This window comes from Gymnoscopelus microlampas, assembly GCF_963454915.1.
Source record: "Gymnoscopelus microlampas genome assembly, chromosome: 10".
Classification (NCBI taxonomy): Eukaryota; Metazoa; Chordata; class Actinopteri; order Myctophiformes; family Myctophidae; genus Gymnoscopelus; species Gymnoscopelus microlampas.
The window spans coordinates 36666385-36692450 of NC_139947.1; the positions used below are offsets into that span (position 1 = coordinate 36666385).

At 40.0% G+C, this 26066-nt stretch overlaps 2 protein-coding genes across 7 annotated transcripts in view; one reads left to right on the forward strand and one right to left on the reverse strand.

The window, feature by feature from the left end:
• Nucleotides 1-10219, forward strand: part of rbms2b (RNA binding motif, single stranded interacting protein 2b) — a 36354-nt gene extending 26135 nt beyond the window's left edge. For 3 of the 5 annotated variants that reach the window (XM_084069522.1, XM_084069524.1, XM_084069525.1), the window contains exons 10-14: nt 47-97; nt 4506-4616; nt 5719-5817; nt 5973-6062; nt 6559-10219. In XM_084069522.1, the coding sequence (XP_083925648.1) occupies nt 47-97; nt 4506-4616; nt 5719-5817; nt 5973-6050 (339 nt within the window). In that variant the 3' untranslated portion in view covers nt 6051-6062; nt 6559-10219. The remainder of the gene's footprint in view (nt 1-46; nt 98-4505; nt 4617-5718; nt 5818-5972; nt 6063-6558) is intronic. The other 2 variants (XR_014601688.1, XM_084069523.1) reach the window with 2 other exon arrangements.
• Nucleotides 10220-11022: 803 nt separating this feature from the next.
• senp1 (SUMO specific peptidase 1) lies at nt 11023-22497 on the reverse strand. 2 transcript variants are annotated; one of them, XR_014601687.1, is made up of 19 exons: nt 22339-22497; nt 21359-21417; nt 21049-21248; nt 20859-20940; nt 19970-20165; nt 19169-19322; nt 18930-19048; nt 17427-17704; nt 17131-17194; nt 16669-16707; nt 16478-16562; nt 15258-15404; nt 14467-14598; nt 13194-13397; nt 13022-13101; nt 12802-12886; nt 12284-12379; nt 11427-12181; nt 11023-11384 (listed from the first exon to the last, which is right to left on the reverse strand). XR_014601687.1 is itself a non-coding variant. In XM_084069521.1 (18 exons), exons 1-18 carry the CDS (start codon nt 22485-22487, stop codon nt 12119-12121), a joined length of 2232 nt encoding a protein of 743 aa, XP_083925647.1. In that variant the 5' UTR covers nt 22488-22497; the 3' UTR covers nt 11023-12118. The 2 variants fall into 2 exon arrangements, 1 of the variants encoding a protein (XP_083925647.1); XM_084069521.1 differs by having other exon boundaries at nt 11023-12181.
• Between the last annotated feature and the right edge of the window lie 3569 nt (nt 22498-26066).

A 26066-nucleotide genomic window follows, 5' to 3' on the forward strand; every position in this document is an offset into this window, starting at 1 on the left:
TCATAATGATGACACATGTCTTCCTTTCCCTTTGGAATTATTGCAGGTCCACAACCCATCCTGGATGCACCACCAGTCGTACCTCATGCAGCCCACAGTGAGTACCTTGGAAGGCCTGTTATCCAAGAAAATGCACGCACATCCCAAATAGAAGTGCAACAGGTGCTGGATACAACAATACACTACCTAGTCTAACTAGAAAGCACAAACTCTCCTTTCAGAGACCTGAACTACTGAACTCATCTGGTGTAGTTCTAAGTATAGGATTTTCTTATCTAACAGGTTGCTATTACCGGTAGTTGTTCTTTGAGTGCTTAAGTATATTAAGTGCTTTAAGCAGTAGGCTGTTGTTTGTTTGTATTAGTTGTATTTGTATTAGTATTTGTGTTTGAAGCGGTAGGCTTAAAGCAGTTGAGCAGTTAAGCAGGCTAGCCCAATCAAGTGCCTTGCTAAGGGTCCGGGAGAAGGCCAACATCACATCTCAAGGACTATAAAGGCAGTCCTGGCAGTGTTTTCTTCAGTGTGCTTTCAAACTCTGGAGAGACCTGAGCTACTGAACTCATCTGGTGTAGTTCTAAGTATAGGATTTTCTTATCTAACAGGTTGCTATTAGTTGAACTTTGAGTGCTTAAGTATATTAGTGCTTTAAGCAGAAGGCTGTTGTTTGTTTGTATTAGTTGTATTTGTATTTGTATTAGTATTTGTGTTTGAAGCGGTAGGCTTAAAGCAGTTGAGCAGTTAAGCAGGCTAGCTCAATCAAGTGCCTTGCTAAGTATGCACACTGTTTAGAATGCTCACAAAGTGAGTTTAATGAGCAGAACGTTTCGACCTGAAATTGTCTTTGTCAGGTTTCAAGTCAAAACGTTGTGTTGTTTATTATAGCTGTTAACTCTGGGAGCATTCTAAACAGTAGGCAGATTTAATATATTTTATCTTGAAGGCCTCCCTTCATATTCTCCTTTTTGGAGACCAGTAAGCTCTTCATCATTGTCAGGAATTAGAACAGAGGCAGGCTCAAGGTTCAAGGTTAGCTTTATCAAGGCTGTCTTATTATTAGTCTTGGGATCCTTTACGATTTTAATGATTCCCGTTCCTTAACGATTCCCTTTAACGATTCCTATATATTTAGAAATATATATATATTTAATTGTGGCCTTCAATATGATTTTTGACAAAACACAAATTCAATCATACATACAGTATTACATACTGCATATAGTAGTGGTTCTGAGGTACAGGGACCCTCTGGGTTACTTGAGGGGGTTCTAAATGGACCCTTACAGGTCCATTTGTACACTCTCAGAGTTATGGTGAAAAATGGTTAAAAAGTTTGTGAAGCATTTGTGAGAATGTCCGACTTTGCGGTTGGAAGTAGTACAGAGGCATGGTATAGAGTTCAACCAGACGGTCTATTTTTTCACCAAACCAACAAATATAACGCTAAATCTTTGTTACAGCATTGACATGCTGGTGTCTAGCTTTCCACCCCTCTCTTCTCACTGGCCACGGTTACATGGACACTCATGTATTCATTCAGAATGAATTCATTCCGAATGAACTCATTCTGAATAGAAGAATCTGATCCACTCACCTGTTTACATGGGACCTGAATAAAAGTATTCCTCGTTTACATGACCAAAGCATTCATTCAGAATATAACTTTTGACATGCGCAAAGTGGTTCCCGCCTGGGCATGGGAGGAGGCAATAGCCCCTGTGCCTCCGCGGCGGAGGTCTATCGGTCGTAGGCAGGCCGGTGTCGGAACAGATAGTGCAGGCCGAGCGTATCGTGTACTCACACCTGTCAGCAACGCATCGACTCCTGGCCAGGCAGCGTTGTATGCAGTGCGAGCCTGTGTTCCTTTGTCATCGCCGTTTTAATGCAAAAGTAGCAGATCTACAAGTTCAGACCAGGTTCTTTTTTTGTATTGGTACCAGACACGGTAAAACGTAGGCTAGCCTATAGTATTTGTCACATTTCTCATGTAGGTACCGTACGATGATGTCATCGCGCATTCGCACATGGTCATTATAATAATAAATAATAATACTTAAACACCGGACCGCTCATGGTCATTATAATAAATAGAGAGAGAGAGAGAGAGAGAGAGAGAGAGAGAGAGAGAGAGAGAGAGAGAGCAACACTACAGTCTATGAAACAAGGCACGCTCATTTATGGCAAAAGTAGCCTACAAAAGTATTGGCATCAAAATATACTTAAGTAGAAAGTATAAGCTACTCATTATGCCGAGTGTCACGTTTTCTTGTATTATTATGAAAAAGCTTGTGATGAAAAGCCTCTTTCTGCGCCGAGTAGCGCGCGGTGCGCACACGGGGTCTGTCCATAGAGGTATAATATTACGGGTCTGTCGCCCTAAAACACAATCGCCCTGGGTCAAAATCCAGCCGTCACCGAGCAGCCGTGGATGGCCCGCTCAAAAGGTGCGTGGGGCCGGGTGTTTTGGGACCACCGTTCTGGCTGCCCATGTAATGAATTGATGAAGTAAAACTCATCTGTTTTCGCTGCAGTTGCGCCCTAATAATGTTGTTTTCATTTATTTTTGTTCACGTATGCTATTAAAATAATGCAGCTATTGCAGTATTGGGCCTTAACATGCGATTAAAAATGTATATGTATTTGGCCCCTCATATATAAAATAAATGAAAATAATAAAATAAAATCTGATTTAAAATTGAAACTTGCACGCTGATCAATGCGTTTCTGCGTTTACGTGTGGACAGGGATTTAAAAAAAAAAAATCTTTGTCATGTGGCCAGGGATTCTTTTTAAAAACTGAGGACTAAAATACCTGTTTAGAAAAAGATCCCAGCAATCCTCGGAGCGTCCGTTCTCCTGGACAAGTCTGGGCTTAACCATTATAGGCTTATTAAATGACGCTATTAGAATCATTAATTTTATCCCGCAGGAGCGAGTGCTTCTCAGCACCAACCGTGGCTGAATTAGAGATTTGATAGGTCATTTTTGGACAATTCTGACAGCCCTACTAAGCACAGACATGCGCAAAGGAATGCATGTATTCCAAACAGACAGGAGCGTTTGGAATAAAGTGTTTACATGGTCAATTCCGATTGATTTAACCCGATTCAAACGGTCTATACCACCCCTCCTATTCCGAATGAAAATTCATTCGGGTCAGACTGGAATGGAATATTCTATTCCAATTGGGGTGTTTACATGAGCAAATCTATTCGGAATGAATTCATCCATTCATTCATTCCGAATAGAAGTGTATTCATTCCGAATACAACTGTCCATGTAACCGTGGCCACTGAGAACTGGCAGTCTTTTATACCAGCTGCAGCTAATGAGCCTGGACTGCTCCATTCCAAGGGGTGTATTATAAATCTAAAACATTATAGATACATGAATACCTATACAGTTAATCCACATACAAATATATTTCAAACTCTTAAGAACTACAACAATCATGATTCTTTATCATCACACTATACTACAACATAAATATCAATAGCAAAAGCACAGTACAACCCCCCATTGACCTCCTGACTATGGTCCAGCCCAATCTACTGAAACGCACCAGGTACTGTTAAGCATTAAATCAAACTCAACAATAAAACCTCACAACATACATATTGCACTCTATTTTGCAAATTAGTGAAAGTGCTAATGTGCTGTGCAAATATCAGTCAATAAATAAGGGTTATAGCAAACATAAGTAACAGAGGACGTCTCTCTGTTACAGAAGCGCTGGTATTGTAATAGAGGATATGCGTGTGACATCATCATCAAACCCGGAAGTTATGCAGGAATGCCTACTGAGTGTCAAAAAAATACTTTCTGGCCTTGACAGCCCATGCATCCAAACAGAAAAGTAATATCTGATTGCATTAAACAACAATAAACAATGTTAAACTCACTTTGCATGTTGCTTTGCCACTCGATGTGCCATTCACTTTAAGCATGCGCATATCCTCTATAGGCTCTATTCACAGCAGCAATATTATCACTTCCTTCACAGGTGTTACCAATGATACTAATGAAGGCTCTGTTCCATTCTGGTCAAACAGAGTCAGGGTGCTAATATTGTGCATGTTGGCCCACTGGAAACACCAGTGGGCTACAGTTGGGGTCCAGGGACCCTCATGGGCTTCCAAATGGTTACAGGTGTGTAACTCTGAGAGTGTACAAATGGAACGGGTCCATTTGGTTCCATTTGTACACTCTCAGAGTTATGGGGGTCGTGGAAACCACTGTGCTAGACTAAATGGAACAGAGCCTTCATTAGTATTATTGGTAACACCTGTGAATGTCTTCATAATATGGCCGCTGTGAATAGAGCCTATTGTATTGCAGTCGTGAAGTCCACATATCAGCTCTGACAGTGCAATCCGGAAACGGAATCGAATTCCGGGTTCCTCAATGTTGGATCCAGTTCCTCCGGTTCCCGAACCTTACACTTATTATTATCAGTCCCTGTATCAGTGTGGTTGATGAGTGCTATCTCTCTGTTCTTCTCCTCACAGGGAGCTGTCCTAACGCCAGGAATGGAACACACCATGTCCATCCAGCCCACCTCTATGATGGGGCCGCTGGCCCAGCAGCTTAGCCACCTCTCCATGGGCAGCAGTGGCACAGTCAGTCCCATAGTACAATATACAGTAGGCCTGGGCGATGTAACTTCAAATAAATATCACCGTTATTTAAACTATTTCAGCTTAACTAGGGATGGGTTGATATGAAAATGTCATGTCCCAATTATTGTGACCAAAATAATTGCGATTTATGCTTAAACTCTTAAAATGCCACTTTGTAGATCTGCTATTTTTGGCAAAGAGATTTAGAGAGTGAAAAAAAGACTGTATCAAGTACATTCTTTACAGGTGCGTTTTACGAATTCTAGAGGGTTTTTAAGTGGTACCGGATATGCAGCTCGGTAAAGGTGAATTGATCCCAGTGTATGACTTGAGGACAATTTCACAATAAATTAAAATCTCTGCGATACGATTATTGTGAGCGTTTTTTATCACGATAAACGATTATCATGCCATCCCTATTTCAAACCTTTGCCTCCATTACAATTAATGAATGATTCAGTTTTTTTAATAGCGTTTTGAGCTGACTAGATGTTATTGTTATTGTTGTATTTTTGCCACCATTGTTCACTGAAGTATGGTACAGGGTTAAGTGTTTAATCATAGTTATCGATTTATTTGATTATAAAAAAAATATTTGAATGTTTTCGTGTTGATTCGTTGATATAAAAGAAACAAAATATATATATATATATATTTTTTGCGATTATTTGATTAACCCACATGAGCAAGATTATGGCGGTTATTGTTTCTAAATATCTATTTCAGTTAATTACCCTACCTTGTTAATATACTGGCATCAAGCCTTGATCATCAAGCCCTCAAGAACTCAAATACTTTTTAGTCTTTAGACAACGGGGGAGTGACAAATTAACCATACGAAAATGCTAAATACTGTCACTTGATTGCTGCGTAATATATTCGCTTTCTGTCTTAATGTACTCATGACACAAACAACAGTTTGAGAAGACATATCTTTGGGGAGAATTCGTTGCCGGACTGAATGGGTTATGTGGATAAATTGTCCAAGAGAGCTGTCCTATAGCTTTAGGGTTGACATTCAACAGAGGCGTTGCTGATATAGTGGCTGTGACGTGTTGTTGTTGTTGTTGTTGACCATGTTGTTCTTTTTGTTTCCCACTAGTATATGCCTGCAAATGCATCTATGCAGGGGACCTACATTCCCCAGTACACCCAAGTGCCTGCCACCAACGTCTCAGTTGAGGTACAGAGGAGCACAACAGTATGTTCTGCCTTTTGGAATTGGATCATCATGGAGTAATGGGAATGCGTGAAACTATTGTTCAAGCAAATTAATCTCAGCTGCCTCTCTCTCTCTCTCTCTCTCTCTCTCTCTCTCTCTCTCTCTCTCTCTCTCTCTCTCTCTCTCTCTCTCAGGAAAGTGCCGTCCAACAACCAGTTGCCATAGAGACACCTACAGAACACACAACCTACTCCTACCAGCATAACAAGTGAAGAGTGGCGGAGGTGGGCTTCACTAATGTGTAGTGTGTGTGTGTGTGTGTGTGTGTGTGTGTGTGTGTGTGTGTGTGTGTGTGTATGTACTGTATGTGTTTGTGTGTATACTTACTGTACTTGTGAGGGCCACATGTTCCCACAAGTATAGTAGAATTTGAGAAATAGACATTGTGAGAACAAGTTTCCTGGTCATCAAGAGAAATTGTTGTTTCATGGTTAAAACTGAGATCTGCTATTTTTCGGCAATCTTTCGTCTATTTTCAATGCCGTCCTAAACTTTTGATGTCCTCACAAGTATAGGAATACAAATGCGTGAGTGTGTTAGTGTGTGGGTGTGTGTGTGTTTATCTGTTGCCTGTTTGTGTGCATGCAAACATCCATGCGACTAATCCGGAGAAACATCTGTTTTCTTGCAACGATGCTACAGTATTTATTGAGAAAAGATGAGGGACCACACAATAGTTGCTCTCATTGCTAAATCTGGTCGTCGTCGTCCCTGTCTTAGATGTTCTGGAGCTGGAGTAACTCTCATCGGGGTTCCTGTTTGCTGACCAACCTGCACAGTTGACTCTGGACTCTTTCAGCACCAGACAAATAGGGAGGAACATGGACTGTTACTGTTACACAGAGGACAAAATTGATATTTTCTACAAACTCATACTTTATGACAAAAACTCTTTTACTCCACACATGCAAAGGCTAGAGGATGGCGAGCGAAACAGGAAATAGAAGAACAGAAGATGGCGCGTCTATTTTGATAACGTTCAAGAGACAGAAGAAACCCGGTCACACAAATACACATTACATGTCGTTCTTTTTTTTGTTTTTTTTTGTGTGCACATATTTCAATTTCTTTTGTAATACTACTCTGGCGAGCCAGAAGGAAACAGAATATCACAACACCACGTGTCAATTTTTTTTTTTTTTTTTTTTTTTTTTACCTTTTGTAAGATATGCTAAGAGTTTATTTCTCTCTTTTTGTCTGATACTTTGAGCTTTGAACCTGCCTTTTTGTACATAATTATTTTTGTTTCGTTGTGTGTTTAGCTTTGTGTCTCCGTGCAAATATTTGAAAAGAGAAGGCTTACAAAACAAACCATCCAACAAACAAAAATCTAAGGTCTTCTATTTTGGAGAGATCTGGTGCTAACTTGGATTTGTTTCTTTAAAAGTGGCAGCAAGTTTAATAGTATATTATACCTTATTAGAAGCCGTTCTGCTTCTTTTTGGCACTTGAATCTATAGATATATTAGTTCCAACAATCTTGACAAAGCTTCAGACAATCAAAGGATTAGAATAATATGATTATTTAGATAGAGGTGGAGGTCAATATGACAGATTTCGGAGAGCTGACTGCTTTCAAAGAGATAAATAGATTAACTGTGTTCCACAGAATATTTTAATATAGAGCAAAGCATATTCACTTTGAGCTGCTCCACTTGATTAAATCCAAAGTTGCTCAATAGAGATCGCATCTCACACAGAGCTGCCTGTACATAGGACTTTTGAGTTTCTGTAGACTTTTGTTTTTGGGTAACAGTTTTGTTCGTTTGTTTTTTATCTGTGTGTAATAATGTCACAGTTATTTTTTAATAACATTTTATCAAAACGTGTGTACATACATAGAAATGAGTTTGTCACTGTGTATTTCCACGTTAACCCATTGAGACCTGAAGCCGATTCTACATGTGTCCTAAATCTCAACAGTTTTCTGAAAAACGTATGTTTCTATGTCAGTGGTGCTCAATCTTTTTCATGTCAAGGACCATCAAAATAAATGATATGTATTTGACCCCCATCAAAATATCTGGTTCCAGGGACCCCCCAGAGGCAAAGATTTGAGTTAAAAATGTTCGCTTTTAAAAATATATATATTCAGAAGATTTGCACACATTTTCACGATTTTTCAAAAATAGCAGACCTACAAGCTCGCGCTATGAGCTTGCATATCTGCTATTTTTGAATAGCCCAAAGTGTAAAATAATGCTTTTTAGCTCAAATCTAAAAATGACACAGTTCCAGGTCTTAATGGGTTAAAAGGGTTTTACACCATTTGATTTTATAGAAGTGAAAGCAGAGTCTCACAACAAAGGATTATTTTCTGAAACAAGATGTTATTATTAGGATATGGTATCCTTATTACACAGACATGAAAAACAACTGTTACAGTGTGATGCTATCCTGGTATTTCCCTCAGAAGACACACTATTGAGATGTTTTAATATGGCCAGTATGGAGATGTCTTCTTGACATTGGCTGTGTAAATGTCTGCTTCTACAACCTGCATTGCTGCTTCCCCCCCCCCTCGTGTTTGACTGTTGTTTATTTTATTTACTTTTTTTTTATTTAAAAAAGTTTTCTTGAGATTTTTTTATTCGTTTTTAATACTTTTTAAGATTGATGCTATTTTTCGAAGAGGCTTTGATTTTATTTTTGGTAGTGTGTTGTTGTGTGTGCTTTAAATAGTGAACCGTAGATAAGTGTTTTCAACGATGCATTTTTCTCTTTGAAATAGTGATTTGTTTGTGTGTTTTTGCATAATTCTCTTGCTCTGGTTTCAATGTCGACAGCATCAAAAGGCTTTAATGTGTTAAAGATATTTCAGTTCAGGCTCGTGTCACCAGTGTTGGCACTTTTAAGCGTATAACTCCCGGTAATGGTTGAATTATGTGTGCTAGATTCATAAGCTCGTTACAGATATGTGCCCCAAGCAGTTGGGAACAATTTATACATTTATGGTCAAAACCTTAACTTACCTCATCATACCAGAGCAATGTAGGCTAATAGTCAGTGTGCAAGGATCACAGGCAATAACTGCAGTAGTACTCATGGCTGCTCACGGCTGGTACTGTGTCCATAACCTTTACTCTTCCGTCCAATATTCAGAATCATGCCCAAGGTCTGATGGTCTATGCAATTAATTTATTATTCTTAATAATGCAATACTACAGATGTGTAAGAGACACCTCACGTTATGACAATGGATCACCTCGCAAAATTACTACAACGACACTTTCATGTTCGAAGGACTCTAGTCTCCTGATACTTGCATCTTCAGCACATCAGTTGCCAGCGAAATAGCTGAATTAAAAGGGAATCTGTTTTGTTTATCATAAAGTGTGGTTCATAAGACAATTGTACAAACTAAATCCGCTCAAATCAAGAAATTATGGCAGGAGTACTTGATAATATGCTAAATGGTGTACTGCCCATCTCCCTATCCATCCAACTGCGATTGTCCTGTTTTTGTTTTCTGTATCACCAAAGAAGTCATCCTAGTGGATAATAGTATGGGTCCACAGTAACAAAAGACCTCATTATTCTAGGCCACTGATCTAAGATAGATCGTGGCAGATATTGATCTGAGACAGTTGTAATAGATTTAGTTTCCCTTCCATCAAATCACAATTTTTACGTTTTAGTCCAAAAAAAAACTGTTTCTCTCTGTTCTACTCTTGTTTGTTAAAACATTTTCATTCAGAGACTTAAACTGGTTGAGTGCTTTTAGTTTGTATTCTGAAACAAACTGTTAATCCTATTAGGACATAAGAAGTCAAACTTCACAGAAATGCCTTAGATATCACTGATGAGAGTAATAAGTATACTAGTACTGTTCTGAAATGGTTGGTTGGTTCTGACTGGAACAGAGCTTTTTCATCATGCACTGCTAATGTTAATGTTGAATACTTTTATTTCTGTATGAAAATACTCTGAACATAGATTTACAAAGCAACCAGATTTAACAAGAAACAACTATTATTTTTGTCCGTGTTCCATTGTCATTCCGGATTGTTTTTCTCCAAAAAGAAATTGAAGTTAACAAATCTGTCACAGATTTCCTTGAACGGTTTATTGAAAGGTTAATTTTGATGAACTTTCTTGCTGCTAATTTTGGGATTGCAACGTTTCTACAAAACACCCGGAAGCTCATTCAATAAATCAACTTATACATGGGGTCAGTTTTAAAATCTTGTTTGGATAAAGTCCTGGTGTGGTGGGTCTCCCATCTGGTGTGGTCATGAGCATCAAGCAGACTACTCTATTGTCTCAATCATGTTAGTCCTTCTGTCTTCTGTCCCCTTCCTCAAGAACTACAGCTGTTGAAAACTTGTTTGGTTTGATTTTGAACTTGATAATTTTTTTAATTAAAGGTTTTTTTTCCACAGTTGTCTGTGCAGCTTTTTTTTTTTTTTTTTTATCCAATGGAATATTAACAAGAGCATTTAAGACTTAAGGCTCCACCAGTTATGAGTTGTGTTCAAATCATTAATACGATGAAAAAATACACAGGAAAGGAATCACAATGCATGAATTTATTTCTAAAGGGAATTTTAATCTAGATAAAAAACAGATACGAAAATGGTATAAAATGTATTTTAAATACATTACGAGGCTGTATATTTTTAACTGTACAAAGTTATATCCAGCATAAACCTACAAACTGTTTGAAAAAAGAGCCTCTCTCAAATAAACAAAATAGACTTTGAACCTCAGCTTGCAGTCTTAGAATCAAGACTCACGGAGAAGGATATGGCAATACTTTTTAACAAGCTATTCTGGGGTAACCTAGACAGCTGTTACACTCAGCAGCAGGGCAGTACATCAAAAAGGTACTGTCACCCATTCTGCTCAATCACCACAAACCATACTCTGAGGTATTTATACATTTGAAAACTTTTATACATACTGAACAAATAACTGAAATAAATAGTGCTCAATTGGATGTAATTGTTCATCTTATAAGGCAAAGATCTATGTGGATGTCCAAATATAAAGATTTTATACATGCTGTATTCTACATTTCACGTATATCACCTTGCCTTACAATGTAGTTTCATTACATCTTATTAAAGCTTTGGAAGTCATTCACCCCATAAATAATGATTCATTCATTAGATTCTTGGGTGTTTACAACTCCAGGAAAATATTACATTTAAATAAGATTCTTTTGAACATACCACAACTCAATAAGCATTGGTTTCAGCAAAAGAAGAAAACCTCAATGCACTGGAATCATGTATGACAAAACATAAAACACATTACTTTTGTGTATGCACTGTGGTTCTGAATGCTATACTCCAGAGTATGATTTGTTAAAGCGCATTGACAATTTGGCAAAGGTTTGTGATTGTGTAGTTACCTTCTCATGATATAACTAGCCCGATGTCGAGATATCTTTTGTCGTTGATTAGAAAATGATAATCCAATCTCCTCATTGACTTACATTGTATGGTGAGTCGGTGACACAGCTCTCAATGTCACTCTTTTAGCACACAAATGAACAAAAGCAAGCAGATTCTGCCAATATATATCATCACAAAATCTCGTATCTATCTCGTATCTCATTTCGTTTATAGAAAAAAAAAGTCAACTTCATGTTGATTTAGCTATTTGTATTAGGAAGAACACCCGGACTAGTGGATCCGATCTTCAAACAGTAAAATCAACAGGAAGTTGACATTTTTATATACATAAATAATAATAATTCCATTATGTATTGACTGAATCAACTGTTTGCATTCGTTCATGTGCCACATGACTGACTTCGAGAGTTTTTTCACTGCAATGTTAATTGCAAAAAAAAAAAGTCAATGACAGAATTTTTTTAATATAATTTTCTAATCAATGGAGCCAGATATCTCACTAGTTGGACTAGTTACATCATGACAAGGTAACTGCACAACCCAAACCTCTACCAAAGTATTATTGCGCTTTAAGTTAGAACAAGTTTATTCTGGCAGGGCAATACAAAATGTGCACCAAATTCAGCCGTGAAACTCATTTGCCGGTGATGCATCAACAAAAGAAACAAGAAAGGGAGTGCTGAGAGGCAGTGCTTTATATCCTTGGCCCCGTCACATCAGCCGAGAGAGCCAGGTTAACCTAAGAACTGCTGGTATCATGGCAGAGTCGGCTCCAGATCTGAAGGCGCTGGGAGATGTGAGTCTTTCCCCCAGAGAAGAGTGAACTGAATCCTGCAGTTGAAATGGGCTTGGGGCCAGCACCACAAGACGTTATTTTAACTGAGCCAACTGTTGCCAATTCAGGCCCACCATCGATGACCTCACAAAAGTTGCCGGTTGAGAAGCTCCCAAATCATTCTTTTTCTGAAGTAGGGCATGTGTGACTGTAAATATGAAAGAAAAAAAAGTTGTGTTAGACATGTTTCACCACCATCCACTGATGCACTGGAAGTTTCTCTTTTTTGCTGTTTGTCAACTGTACATACCTGTGTAAATGTGATCGGCTTGTCTTTGGTGATGTACTCTGCATATTTGCATGTGAACATCCCACAGTCGCTGCCATTCATCTGCTGAGGGATTTCCTAATTGGGGGATAAAGATCTAGTTGTAAACTTGTGTTCAACTTTGATTAATGTCACAAAGAATAATGTGACAAGTACAAGACAAACAGTACAAGGCAATGCCAATTAGTGTCAGCAGTAGTGGGAAGTGGTTTAAGTTTCAGTCTGTACGGGTCAGTACAACTTTCATATTCATCTACAGTAGTGGTTTTCATTTAGTAATTTAGGGGTCCTGAGTATGAAAAAGGTTGAAAACCACTGTTCTACAGTATACAAATATATAAGAATAAAAGGCGGGACATATAATATCATCAATCAAAGTGGGTCTAACAACCCAATGTAGCACAGCTATCCATGCTGCATCTTGGAACGGTTGGATTGCTTGGCAGAAACTCCCGTCTGTATAATTCACTTTAAATCCTGCCAAACAGGTCACAACTTACATTGCGTCTTTTACTGTGTACACTCCAGCCTGAGGTATCCAGTTCTTTGCCCTTCTTGTCTCTGCTTTCTTGCTGCAGGTAATCTCTATGGACACAGAATGAAATTAACAGGGGTCCCGATTACTTTGCCAGGCTTCTGTTGAAAGTAGATTTTCTCGACAAAGCAATACACAGTGGAGTGCATTTCACTTATCCAGCCTATCACTGAAGAGAAACTTACAACAGGATATTGCAGGCCTGCTCATTGTTCCCTCCCATGGAATCAAAATACAATATGACCTTCTTTCGTAAATCCACCACCTGGAGAAGAGAATTAATGTTAATATACAAAGTGCTGCATTAAATCACTGCATGAGCTAAAACGTACTGTCCCACAACTAATGATGACTTACTGAGAGGCACCAGTGCACCCCCAAGTGGACAGGCACAAGCAGGATGTCGACGGAGAAGACGTCGATCTTCTTGGTCCATCGGCGGACAGAGGAGTAGCCGCTGCTTCGCAGCTTGGGGTAGAAGAATGTGTTGAAGGTTTCGACTGACGGCAGGCCAGGGCCTTTGCTGCGCTGCACCAGCAGGTTCATGTAGAAATTAATTACCTGGAAGAGAGGACGGAAAACACAGAAACATGAGCCTGTTGAAAGAGTGCCCGGTGAGTGACTGATGAGTAACAAATTATGGGTGCTTTATTCTTATCTTCTTGTGTATATTGTATCGCTGATGTTGCACAGTCTTGTGGACCATGTCACACCAGCAATTCGCTACTTGTACCCGTCTTGAGACACAAATAAACCTTGAGTTTATTTAAAAACGCTATTTACTGTAGGCCTATATGGCATGGCAGGAGCAAGCCTTTTCATGAAAAGCCTTTCTCACAGAAAAGCCTGGTATAATAACTATGGCAGAAAGTGTACTGTATATAGGATGGGTCTTAGGTTGTGTGTACTTCCTCCAGAAGTTTTTTTCGACCAATCAAGACAGGGTTTTCATGCCCATCGAATGTAAACAGATCTGCAGAGTATCAACCTAACTTCCTTGGGTGGTACTTCCTGTACTTCAGCTTAAGACACTTTTTTTTTTTTTTTTTTATCCCGCGATTTTTGTAACCCATTTTTTCACCCGGTGCCAATTTCCTAAGTGATCATGGGCGCTACACCAGCCCTACACCAGCGCTACACCAGTCCCCCACAGCCTGGGGAGGCCAGGGCCGAGCTCATGCTTCCTTCAGTGCATGAGAGACAACTGACCTTCTTGTCACCTGACAGGGGGGAGTTTCCCTGGTAGGACGTAGCGCGTGGAAGGAACACGTTATTCCAACCAGTTCCCTTCCCCTCCATCAGGCGCCCCGGCTGTCATGGGGGAGGCGGTATAGTGACCAGGATCACAACATGTTTTTGTGAGGGTATTAACTACCCTGGGAGACACGGGGAGAACATGCAAACTCCACACAGAGTAGGCCCTTTCGCCAACCCCACCTAGGGTATGGGCGCTGATGACGCGGAGGATGAGACACGCCCCCAGCGCCCACAGCGTCCCCAGCGGGAATCGAACCCAGGACCTTCTTGCTGTGAGGCGACAGCGCTACCGACTGCGCCACCGTGCCCCCAGCTTAAGACACTTTACGTAACTGTTCTTGTCCAGCGTACCATTGAGGTAATGTGTTCTCACCTCATCATTGAGCCAGTTTAGGTTGCTGAGTGTCTGCAGGTCCTTGCGTGTGAGGCTGAGTCCGAAACCTTCACTGAGCACTTCATGTGGACTGCCTCCTCTCATCGCCATGTCCACATCTTCCTCCATCTCCTTCAAAAAGACAGCACAGATGTGATAAGGAACAACACAAAAAAGTGCCTGTCACTAATGATTACTTTGGTAATCAAGTCATTAGTTGATTATTCTGAAGATTAATCGAGTTTCTTGGATAAATGCAAAAATTAAGAAAGCACTTATTTGAATGCTTATTGCAAAAATGTAAGTTACATAGCAAAAAACAACTTTGTTTTTCCTGTTCACCAGGTGAAATCGCATTATGGAAGCCAACTTGGTGTACAACAGTACACACACACACACACACACACACACACACACACACACACACACACACACACACACACACACACACACACACACACACACACACACACACACACACACACACACAGAGGCTTGCAGCTGCATCTGATATTAAATCCATTTTCATATGTAGGCATAAAAAGGTTGGACATTTATAAAGAGTGAGCCAAGTTGTTTTTGGTAGCAGCTTCAAATGTTTCAAAAAGGTTTAATATTGTTTTTGCCTTTTTCTAAGGACTGCACTCATCTAATTACTGATCTGCGTTGTGGATATCTATTCATCCACAACAAATACAATGAAAAATAAACTAGAAATTTTGAAATGGTAAACTGTAGTCAAGGAGCAAGAGCTGTGCATGCCAATTAAAGACACTAAAACAGTACAATACCTCATTGAGCTCAGGGAACTCTGGTTTCTCTTCCAAGGGCTTTGGCTCTGGCTCTTCAGTGACAGGAGTAAGAGGAACTTCCTTTTCCAAAGGAACTCGCACATGGACCTCAACAACTGTAATAAGTTGGCTTTCCTCAGATAGACGCTGATGGACAGGAACACAAGCAAGTTTAGACAGTTTACAGCAGTCTCTAAGGTTGGCTTACATGTCAAAACAAAAGTGGTACTCCGACGTCGGCAGTGGCAACTCGGCACTCACCTCCCATGAAAAGCAGAAATACATTTTCAAAAACCTCAAGTGCAGAGAAAATAATATCTGGGCACTTCAGGAGAGACTACCCAAATAAAATATACTGGAGCACTAGACTGGTCTACGCGTGTTTTATTGTTTTGTAGGGATGACTGACGTTTCGACTTTCATCTTCCTCACAGTCACTTCCATGGATTAAAGCTAGTTTAAATCTCACGACTGAAAATGTCCTAATGTGCGATTTGTGAAACCGTGTGAAAGGACACACACTAGCGCCAATTCCTAAACAAAGAATACAATATGTACAATTAGGATGCTTTAGTAATATTGTTCCTGCTGTTCTACATACTGCCAACCATGTGAAGAAATCACAGATTGAGGCTTTAACCTTTGCTTTTATATGAAATATCCGAGACAATTAAGATATGATGGAAGATGCTTCTGAACATATTGCTAGTTTGACCACTTCAAATGCTCTAATCTGAAAATAACCGAAAATAGCCTTTCTACAAGCTCTCAATGCGTCGCAGACGCATTGAGAGCTTGTAGATCGGCTATTTTTGCTGCGCAACATGCTTCCATAGAAGACGTGCTGGCTTCCATGGAATCCAAATGACTGAAATCAGTCTTGGCGACTGAGAACTTTAATCCATGCACTTCCTGTTTGACTCTGCACGGCAGCAGAAATACAGTCATGCCGAATGTACAGCCGAATGTATACTTCGTCGTACGACGAGGTTGTGCGCCGAAAATGGCAGATCTACAGGCTCACAATGTATCGCTTCCGTGAATCTGCGTTGTGAGCTTGTAGATCTGTTAATTTCAACCCGCGACCAAAACATGGATGGAACAAACTTTCCCAAGCTCAACAGCCATAAATGTGAAGTTTTCATAATCAGCATAAATGTATATTGACAAGTTACTTAAAACCAGATCTATTAGGGTTTATGTAGTCTTTCTTGACTCACCTGTCTTAGCAGCTGGGCAGCCAAAGCCTCTTGCTCTTCGATTTGTCTCCGTCGCTCCCGTGCACGAGAGTCATACATGCTAGTCCTACAATGTGAAAACATAACCTTATTGTTTTTTTCACATACATTTTTCCAACTCAATATCATTCCATAGTGGGGTTAAACAAAGAAAACGTGAAGAATGTCCTTACAATTCTTTGATCCATAACTCGGCTTGGAAACATGGCACACTGCGGGGGGACAGAAAAACAAGTTGAATTGAGTCGAGTTGAATTGTGATAAATTGCAAGTGACATACGGTTTGGTGATGTGGGAAAAACTGGATGTGGAAGTCCCTGTTGCACCATGGAGATGAAAAGGTGTCTCTGTCTAAAGTTGCGTTTGATTTGTAACTTTTGTCCCACTGCTTTCTGTTTTGTTTGTGTTTTTGGAGCGGGGGGGGGGGGTTGTATATGTTCTATGGGATATTTTTGTACGCTACTGCTATGAACATATTTATAACACACAAACTGTTATAGTTGTAAAAATAAAATAAAAATATAGCAAGTGACATCATGACATAGGGCTGTCAAGAGTTTCTTGACGAATTTTGAGGTGTCAGGAGAAATGCATTTAATACAAAATAATAAAATGTTGTCAAAGCATATACAAACCTTGAGGTATCTGGCTTTTTACCCTTTTGTTCTTTCACGATTATTACAGAATCACCATCAAAAGCTGAAAAGAAAAGACAACATGACATGGTTAAGTGTTGAACAAAACATGTAAACTGCTTTCAAGTATCTGCTTGACTTTAGAGCATTCTATGTATGAAAGGTTTTTATGATTATAATCAACACATACATTATACAAAACAGCTCGACTTGAAGCTACAAACATCATGAAATGGTATTTTCCTAAAGAGCTCACATTGCCAGCAACTGTAAACACAACGAGATGAGAAGCTCACCAGATGATTGCGTGTCCCGAGACGAAGTGTCCTGCAGGGCAGCTGGAGAAGGAGCAGAATGCTGGGTGTCTGCTCCACTTGGACGGAGGACAGAGTCTGGGGACCATGTCCGGTTCCCTGGCCCACCAGAGGCCGCCGCCGGACTGGGGACGCTGCTGGAACCCTGGCTTGATATTTCCTGGGGACTGGGGGGTCCGCTGGGTCCCTCTGGCGTCCCCTCTGCCCCAGTAGCACAAGGTACCTTCATAAGCCGACGACTGGTGCTCAGGAAGCTGGTGCTGGAAGGAGGGGAGGACGGATATCACAACAGCGGTCAGTGTTCACCAAAATAAACTGTGCATGCCTGACATGCATTTGGTTACCACAAAAACATGAATAATCAATCAAAGATGCTATCATTTGTGTAATCGTTCAAATGAGTGGGGTATTAAATGATGTCATTTAAATGAACAGAAATACCGTGCCTTTTGTTTTTCCTTTTATTTCTAATTGTTATCTTATGATTGTGCCCTACAACTGTCCTGGGGATTGAGGGTGGGGGGAGGGTGGGATAGGGGAATGTGGTATATGTACATTTTGTTTGTCCTTTTGTGATACAATTATGAAAAGGATGCTATGTATGTACAGTATACTCGCCCCTGGGCCTTGTATTAAAACCTAATAAAAAGATCTTGAAAAGAAAAGAACAGAAATATGAGTAGTCTCATCCCATGATAAGTCACCTTTCAACTCACTGGACATTTACTTTTGAGAGCCTTCTACGGTCCAGAAATGAATCAGTCCTTAAAAACAGATAATAGTCAAACCTACTGCCCCAGCAATATTAACTATACTCTACTACACTGTAGAGTATAGGGGTGTCAAACTAATTTTGGGGTAAGGGCCGCATTGGCCGATTGGTGACTTGATGAGGGCAGCGACCAGTTGCACACGTGCATGCATAGAGTCTACAGTAAAAGATAAGAGTTCTGGTCAGATAGCAGAACTGACAAAACGGTGTAATTTTACTTATATATTCACTGTCCATGAGGATGTTGTTCACCCGTGGCTTTATTACATGTTCTCACAATCTGAATATTATAGAATCAAGGATACATATGTCAGCCAGATAGGAAAAACAATGGATGGCTTTGTAATAGCATAGGCTTTAATATCTCCAGCTGCGAAATGTACATTTAACACATATCGAGAACCATGAAATAAGACATGGGAGCGGGCTGAATGTGGATACACTGCGTCAATTCTACATGCAGTGTGCAATGGCCTTAACACTCAATGACATTTAAGTTGTTGTACAAACACAGCCTGGGTAATGTATGTGTACTTAACAAAGAGACTCCATACATAATGTCCATACATTTTTTTGTTTTAGTCCTCAGACCTTCATCAAGCAAAAGATGAGGGAGTATCTCCGTATGCCTTGAATGCCTTCAGGCCCCCCTCCTACACACATATACATTTTTTATAGTTATGCATTAGTTCCTTTAATGCAGGTCTACTTACAAATCTCTGTGCGACCGCATAATGGTGTGCGAGCTGCCATTGTGGTGGAGAGACGACTGACCGCCACAGACCATGTTCAGCAACTGTCGGTAGACCTCCTTCTCTTCCTCATGGATAGACTGGCCCGAAACAAAAAAAAGGGAAAGCCAATGAGATGGAGAGAGGCAAGTGATAGCCTACAATAAGGGTATAAGAGAAAATCCAAAGCCACCTGATCCACTGACTGATGACTAACTAACCTCTTGTGCAGTGCAACGAGCTCTGGACCCGGGTAGGCGGCTAGAGGAGGTGCTGCTGTGTGTGGGACTCTGCACCACTTTGATGGGGAAGGTTTTCTCATACATGCTGGAGTAGCAGCTTCCACTTGTACCACTACCATGAGCAGTTGATTGGCTGTGGAAATAAAAATGACAATTTGTTAAACAAACGAACATCAACCAACATTGACTAATACTGTTCTGGCATGTTAACGACTCACCAGTGTTGATTTCGTAGACTAAAACTATGACGAAAAATGTTCGTCGACTACCTTTTTTCACTGACGAAAACTAAATAAAAACTAAGCTACAATGACTAAAACTAAGACTAAATATATTGACAATTTTGTCAACAAATAAAAACTAGACTAAGATGTTATGGAGGGATCTAGTGAAGAAGAGTCATTTTATCTTTGGTTGCGCTCGGGTGTTGCTCTCTGAAAATAGCCGATCTACAAGCTCACAACGCGTCGCGCTGCGACGCGTTGTGAGCTTGTAGATCGGCTATTTTTAGCATGCAACCAAGTGTAAAATCAGCCATTACGACGCCATCAAGGCACCGCCAAAATACATTTTAGTCGAATCAACTCTAGATTTAGTCGACTATAATCTTATGATATTTAGTCGACGAAACTACACAAAAACTAAAACATTTCAGATGACTAAAACTAAATGGAATTTCATTCAAAAGACTATGACTAAAACTAAATCAAGATGTGCTGTCAAAAATCAACACTGCGACTCACGCAAGATAATATTCAAATGGTGAGCATAGCAGCATACCTTGCCGTCCCCTGCGGTCGGAGGTTGAGGGGTCTGCCTAGACGTGGTAAGGGGTATACTTTGGGGGTGCACGAGGGAGGCAAACTGACCGAGTGCCCATTGGTTTTGGGCACTTCACGGTGCACTAGGCTCATGCACGCTTGCCGCCTGCAGACTTTAGATCCCACAAATGTCTTCTCATTTCGGAAGGGTTCCACTGTCAAAGATAAAGAGGTACAAGAATTACATCTCTCTGTGAGAATACCTGCATGCACTCGGTCAGTCTTTCCGGTGTGTTTCTGAAGGGTATGAGGACTTTACATGCCATGCGTGAACATAATGCGTACATCTCTAGTTATACTATATAAATAGATATTGTGGTTATTACTATTATTTGGTATTTCTTTACATATGTATTTGCACATTTTCTTTGTGTATATTGATTTGGATGCTTACGTATGTGAACATACCAAAATTAATGTCTGACAGCCAGTATACTTAATAGTATTCACATTTGAATAACCTTTGTTATAGCCAGAAGTACTTCTATGAACAGGCAGCTAACAATCTTGGTGGGTAATTGAGGTACCGCTACTTCATTCTTACCTATGCAATGTATCGATTCGACAATGCTTTTATGCATATAATTTTCAAATAATAATACTGCCTGTTATCAAAATATATGACTCTGGGTGGAAATCCATATTCTCTCATATCTATCTATCTATATAATATACGCACGCACGCACGCACGCACACACACACACACACACACACACACACACACACACACACACACACACACACACACACACACACACACACACACACACACACACACACACACACACACACACACACACACACAGTGACCAAGAAACTGTATTTCCATCCCCAAGGACAATCTTACCAGGTTTGGTGGTTTTCCACAGCAGAGTTGTCAAGGGCGCCGCAAAAGTCTCATCCAGCGAGGCAGAGTTCTTATTGACATCCTGAAAACAACGATACAAGAATACAGACAGTCACACATCTCAGAATAATGTTACCAATATTTGAAGTGCAACATGATCAAGTAAAAGCAACATAAACATCTCTGGTACCTCTTCCCCTTCCCATGCTGCTGCTGCTGGTGGTGCCGCTGATGTTGATGGAAGTGGCTGGAGATCTGCTGATGGAGGACCGGGAGAAGAAGGCAGTATGTTCCTCAACGCAGGGCTCATGTTCCTCACCCATGTGGCCACGTTAGAACTATGGCTTTTCACCCCTTCCGCTGCAATCTTGACCGTGTCAATGAGGTCCCCTGGTACGCAACAATATCAGTGAAAATTATATGAACATTGCTTTATGTATGGTTATAAAGAAATTAGATGTGAATAATTATGGGCATTTTGTTTGTCGAGACATTATTACCCATTCTGGATTTCTTCGCTGCTAAGCCATCTTGGACAACGTCATCTCCATCTTCCAAACTTATTAAAGAAGAAGAAGAAATAAGACAGCTATGTTTACTGTTGGTTTATGTGATGAAGTAGCCTTTGATCAAGACTACTGTAGATGTATTTGTTCGAGTCTGTCTTTTCTTTCCTTCTGATCATAGATATACAAATGTCAAAATGTATCAAATACATCTTATGATAGTCTTGTTGGGTTGAACTCGATCACCAGAAATGCCCCTGAACTGTTTACTGTACATGTGGTATATATGATGTTTTTGCATAGTATTGTATGCTTGTCTGTCATTAAATATTGCGATGAATTGAATACACAGAACCCCCCAATGGAAACAAGCCCCTGGTGCTTTCTTGGGTTTTAATCCTTTAAGCATCCTTTTGTATAGAACTATACTTTCTGTGCTTTTTCTGCAAACTGTTAATAAAGTATTCAATCGATCAATCCAAGGCTAGTGATGAAGCGCGGAGCCCAAACTTTGTTGAATAGATCAGTGGTTTTCAACCAGTGGTCCGGGGACCACCAGTGGTCCTTGAGGGAGTTCCAGGGGGTCCCCAGCTAAATGATAGATTAGGCACCAAATGGACCCTTATGGGTATGTAACTCTGAGAGTGTACAAATGGAACCAAATGGACCCGATTTGTACACTCTCAGAGTTAAATTAATATAGATTTTACAATAAAAATTGGGGTCCAAGAGACAGAAATGCCATTAAATGGGGTCCGTAGTCCTAATGCATGTCAAACTGGGGGTCCTTGAAATTTAAATGGTTGAGAATCACTGCTAGAGCCATAAAAAAATCTTCTCTTATGGGGGTCCCTGGCATATCTTTTCAAATGGGGGTCCGCGGGCTAATAAGTCTCAATTTAGGGGTCCTTGGCATTAAAAAGTTTGAGAACCACTGGAATAGATGATCCACACACACTAACAAAAACACATACCATTCAAGTGGTCTTTTCCTGCTCACCCGACCCCCTCCAGGTGCCTCCTCATCGGGAGCATCATCTGACTGGTGGTCCGCAGCCAGTGGCTCCCCGTTGCGAAGGTTGGCAATACCGGTCCCTATCCATTCGTAGATTTTGTTGAGCATGGTGGTGTTTCAGGGGAAAAGTTCAAAAGTGCCCCCACCACCACCAGTTGAGAAATAAATCACTTCTTAACACGCAAACTTCTGGTCCCGCTTGTTAAAAACAAAAACGGGGCCAAAAACACACGTCATTCGACGAGGTTAGTCGTGGCTGTTTAACTGTCTAAAAACACACGCCACATCATATCATGCTTCTTTTCCCCACGAAACGAGCTAACCGTTAGCTAGTTAGCAGCTAGTAGCTTGTTTCGATTCTATTTGGCTAGTAGGTAGCGCGGCTAGGCTAACTAGCTAACTAGCTACCCGTTAGCTAGTTAGCAGCTAGTAGCTTTCGGGTCTATTTGGCTAGTAGGTAGCGCGGCTAGGCTAACTAGCTACCTAAGCTAACGGTTAGCCACAGTTAGCCCACACACACACAGCCGAGCTGATTTTAACTTATGTTTAAATTCCAGGCAGAAGAAGCGGGTCACTGGCGACCGACGCGCTCTAAAAACAACGGCGATTCGGAGTTGTTGTTGTTGGACATTTCAAACGAAGTATTAATGCCTTAAAACGGCATTTAAAACTCGCTAACAAAAATAAGGATGAAATGAAAGCTCTGCCTCCCGCTTCTTCCTCATTCAAAACCACAACATGGCTGAAACAACGCTCAGAGGCGACGTTTCTCCGTCCGTCGCACGTTGTGTGATCCGTGTGTGGGTCGCGCGTGCCGACAAAAAAAAGAACAGATCTACAAGCTAACTGTGCATTGTGTTAGCTTGTGGACAGTGGTGTAAAGTAACTAAGTACATTTACTCAAGTACTGTATTTATGTACAATTCTGAGGTATTTTACTTTCTTCATTGTTTTCAATACTTTTCCTTTACTCCACCACATCTCAGAGGCAAATATTGTGCTTTTACTCCTCTACAATTATTTGGCATTTTTGTTTATACCAGTTACTTTGTAGTTTTAGATTATTGTTATGTTACAAATCATACATTAACCACTTTAGCCCTATTTGACTTTGGCTTTTTGAAAATAGCCGATCTACAAGCTCATAACGCCACTCATCGCAAAGCATTGTGAGCTTGTAGCTTCAAAGGTTTTAATACTGTTTATATTTAAAAACTTGTGAAATAGGACATTCTGCTAATGAGTACTTTCTTCTTTTGGTACTTTAAGTACATTTTGATACCAATATTACTCAAGTAATTTACTCAAGTCAATTTTGACTTTTACTTGTAACAGAGTACATTACAGAATTGTTAAGTACAAATTAGACTTTTTCCACCACTGCTTGTACGATCGTTCATTTTTTTTATAGGCCCGACACACCGCAGTATGATGGGTTATAAATGAAGCTTTTAGTTCAGTTCTTAGGAGCTACACTTTGCCGGCATCGGCTTGATTGAAAGACAGGTTGATTGATTCATTGATTGATTATTACGGCCGTTTAGCTCAGTTGGTTAGAGCGTGGTGCTAATAACGCCAAGGTCGTGGGTTCGATCCCCACAATGGCCACTCTGTTTTCATCATGATTTGTGTGCATGGGGATCTCATCTTAAACAAGCTTAGTGCTTAATGAGTTTTCCAGTTTAGTAGACCTTGTATTGTGAATTTGTACTTCCATGTACTGTTATGTACTGTCATGTACTGTTCTCATGTCTTACTAAATAAAGTACATCAATCAATCAATCAATCAATCAATCAATCAATCAATCACTTAATTAACAGTTTGCATACTGGATCTTCTTGTATTTAGGAGGAGGGGCCAAGTAATGAGAAACTGATAAGTATCTTTTTCAGTTTCCTTCACGTTTAATTTTTTTAGTGGTTCTGTCCGTTCGTGGCTCGTCCCCTGATCGAAGTGTAAATAAAGCACCCACCGCTCATTAAATTACCAGTGTGTGTGTGTGTGTGTGTGTGTGTGTGTGTGTGTGTGTGTGTGTGCGTGCGTGCGTGCGTGCGTGCGTGCGTGCGTGTGCATACGTATGTCTCACGCGAATATAATAGGATATAACGCATTTGAGGTGCAACGACCAATTCATAAAATGAGTGTAGGACAGTCATTAATTAACGAGAGAAACGTCATCACCGGAAGGAAAGCAATTCATTTGCAGAAGGGTCATTAAATGTTTTATTATAGTTTCAGTCAGTTTGTTATTGTTTCAGTTTTGGGTTTGCAAAAGTATTAATCACTCAGCATCTCTAGGCATATAGTAGGGGAGAGTGGGGTAAAGCGAGACATTTTTTACATTTTCTCCCCTCTAGGTGAGCTAAAATGATATATCAGTAAAATGTTCACATTTCCCATACATTTGGGATGTTTCCTAACAATGGAAATTATCAGAATGTATTCAAGACAAAGGGCAGTGAAAATATGATTGTTTAAAAAAAAGTTTTTTGGTGTCTCACTTTACCCCAGGTCTGGGGTAAACCGAGACAAACCAGAAAAATCAATGGGGTAAACTGATCCACTTACTTTTTTCAGTTTAAAACTACCATAAAAACACATGTTCTAACAGTTAGAATACCGACAGCTAGCTTGACAACCACACATTCCATAACTAATGTCAGACTAGTAACAGAATCATGGCAATTGGTCATTAAGCACATTTTGCTCTACACAATTGGAAGGTGTCTCACTTTACCCCAACCGAGACAAACCAGTTTTAACCAATCAAACCAATATTAGATTATCAAACCAATTGGATTATCAAACCAATATTAGATTAAACTATGTTTAAGTACTAAACTTAACTTTGAGACAGTTTCCCACTGTACCCCAAGCCATTTGTCTCACTTTACCCCACAGCCACATTTTGGTGAAAAGGACCACTTTTAGCAATTCTGGCTAATCTTCAATTAGCATTAATCACATGGATGTATAGGTTTGTAGTTCATCAACATGCATGACATACGTTTTTCTACCTGAATCAATTTTCTTTGACACAACAGCTGATTATGTTGACAGCCCAAAAAATTACTTTTACATGCAAAAAACATATTTTAGTGAAAAAAACATGCTTACTACAGCACAATGAGGTCCTCTCCTCCATGGTAAGTGGGAAATGGGAGGGGCTTCAAAATCTAATGGTCATATGACCACACAGGTGTTGTGGTCAGGTGATAAGGGGGGTGTCTCACTTTACCCTGTGTCTCACATTACCTCACTCTCCCCCTAATAGGATAATTTCGTTATTTTGTCTACCAATGACTTACTATATTCATTTGAAAGTGTCATACGTTTTTTTATATTGGCTGCTATTTCAATTGCCATATTTTTTAAATATGGCATTTTCTATATTATTTTAAACTATTGAGAAATGGTCGAGGTTTTTGTAAATTATGTGACCAATGTTGACCATGGCAAGTGACCTGGTGGTCTTTAAACAATTAATCCAGTCTATGAAATAGGTTAGTAAAGGTAACGCATGAGTATTCCATTAAAAATACATATTCAGTAGAGGCAGACCGCTGGGCTTTCATTCACATTCACCCTTTAATAAATAAATTCAGCACAAAGACTACAATGTAATGTTGGCTACATCTACCACAATGCAATTTGAAGCATCCACATCATATATTGCACTCCAAGGC

Excerpts from the sequence above, each read along its gene's own strand:
- senp1 (XM_084069521.1), bottom strand. The coding sequence starts at position 22,487 with ATGCTCAACAAAATCTACGAATGGATAGGGACCGGTATTGCCAACCTT. Across the intron at positions 19,049-19,168 it reads CTCGTTGCACTGCACAAGAG|TCTATCCATGAGGAAGAGAA; the intron begins GTTAGTTAGTCA and ends GTTTCGGGCCAG. Across the intron at positions 12,182-12,283 it reads AGCCGATCACATTTACACAG|TCACACATGCCCTACTTCAG; the intron begins GTATGTACAGTT and ends TCATATTTACAG.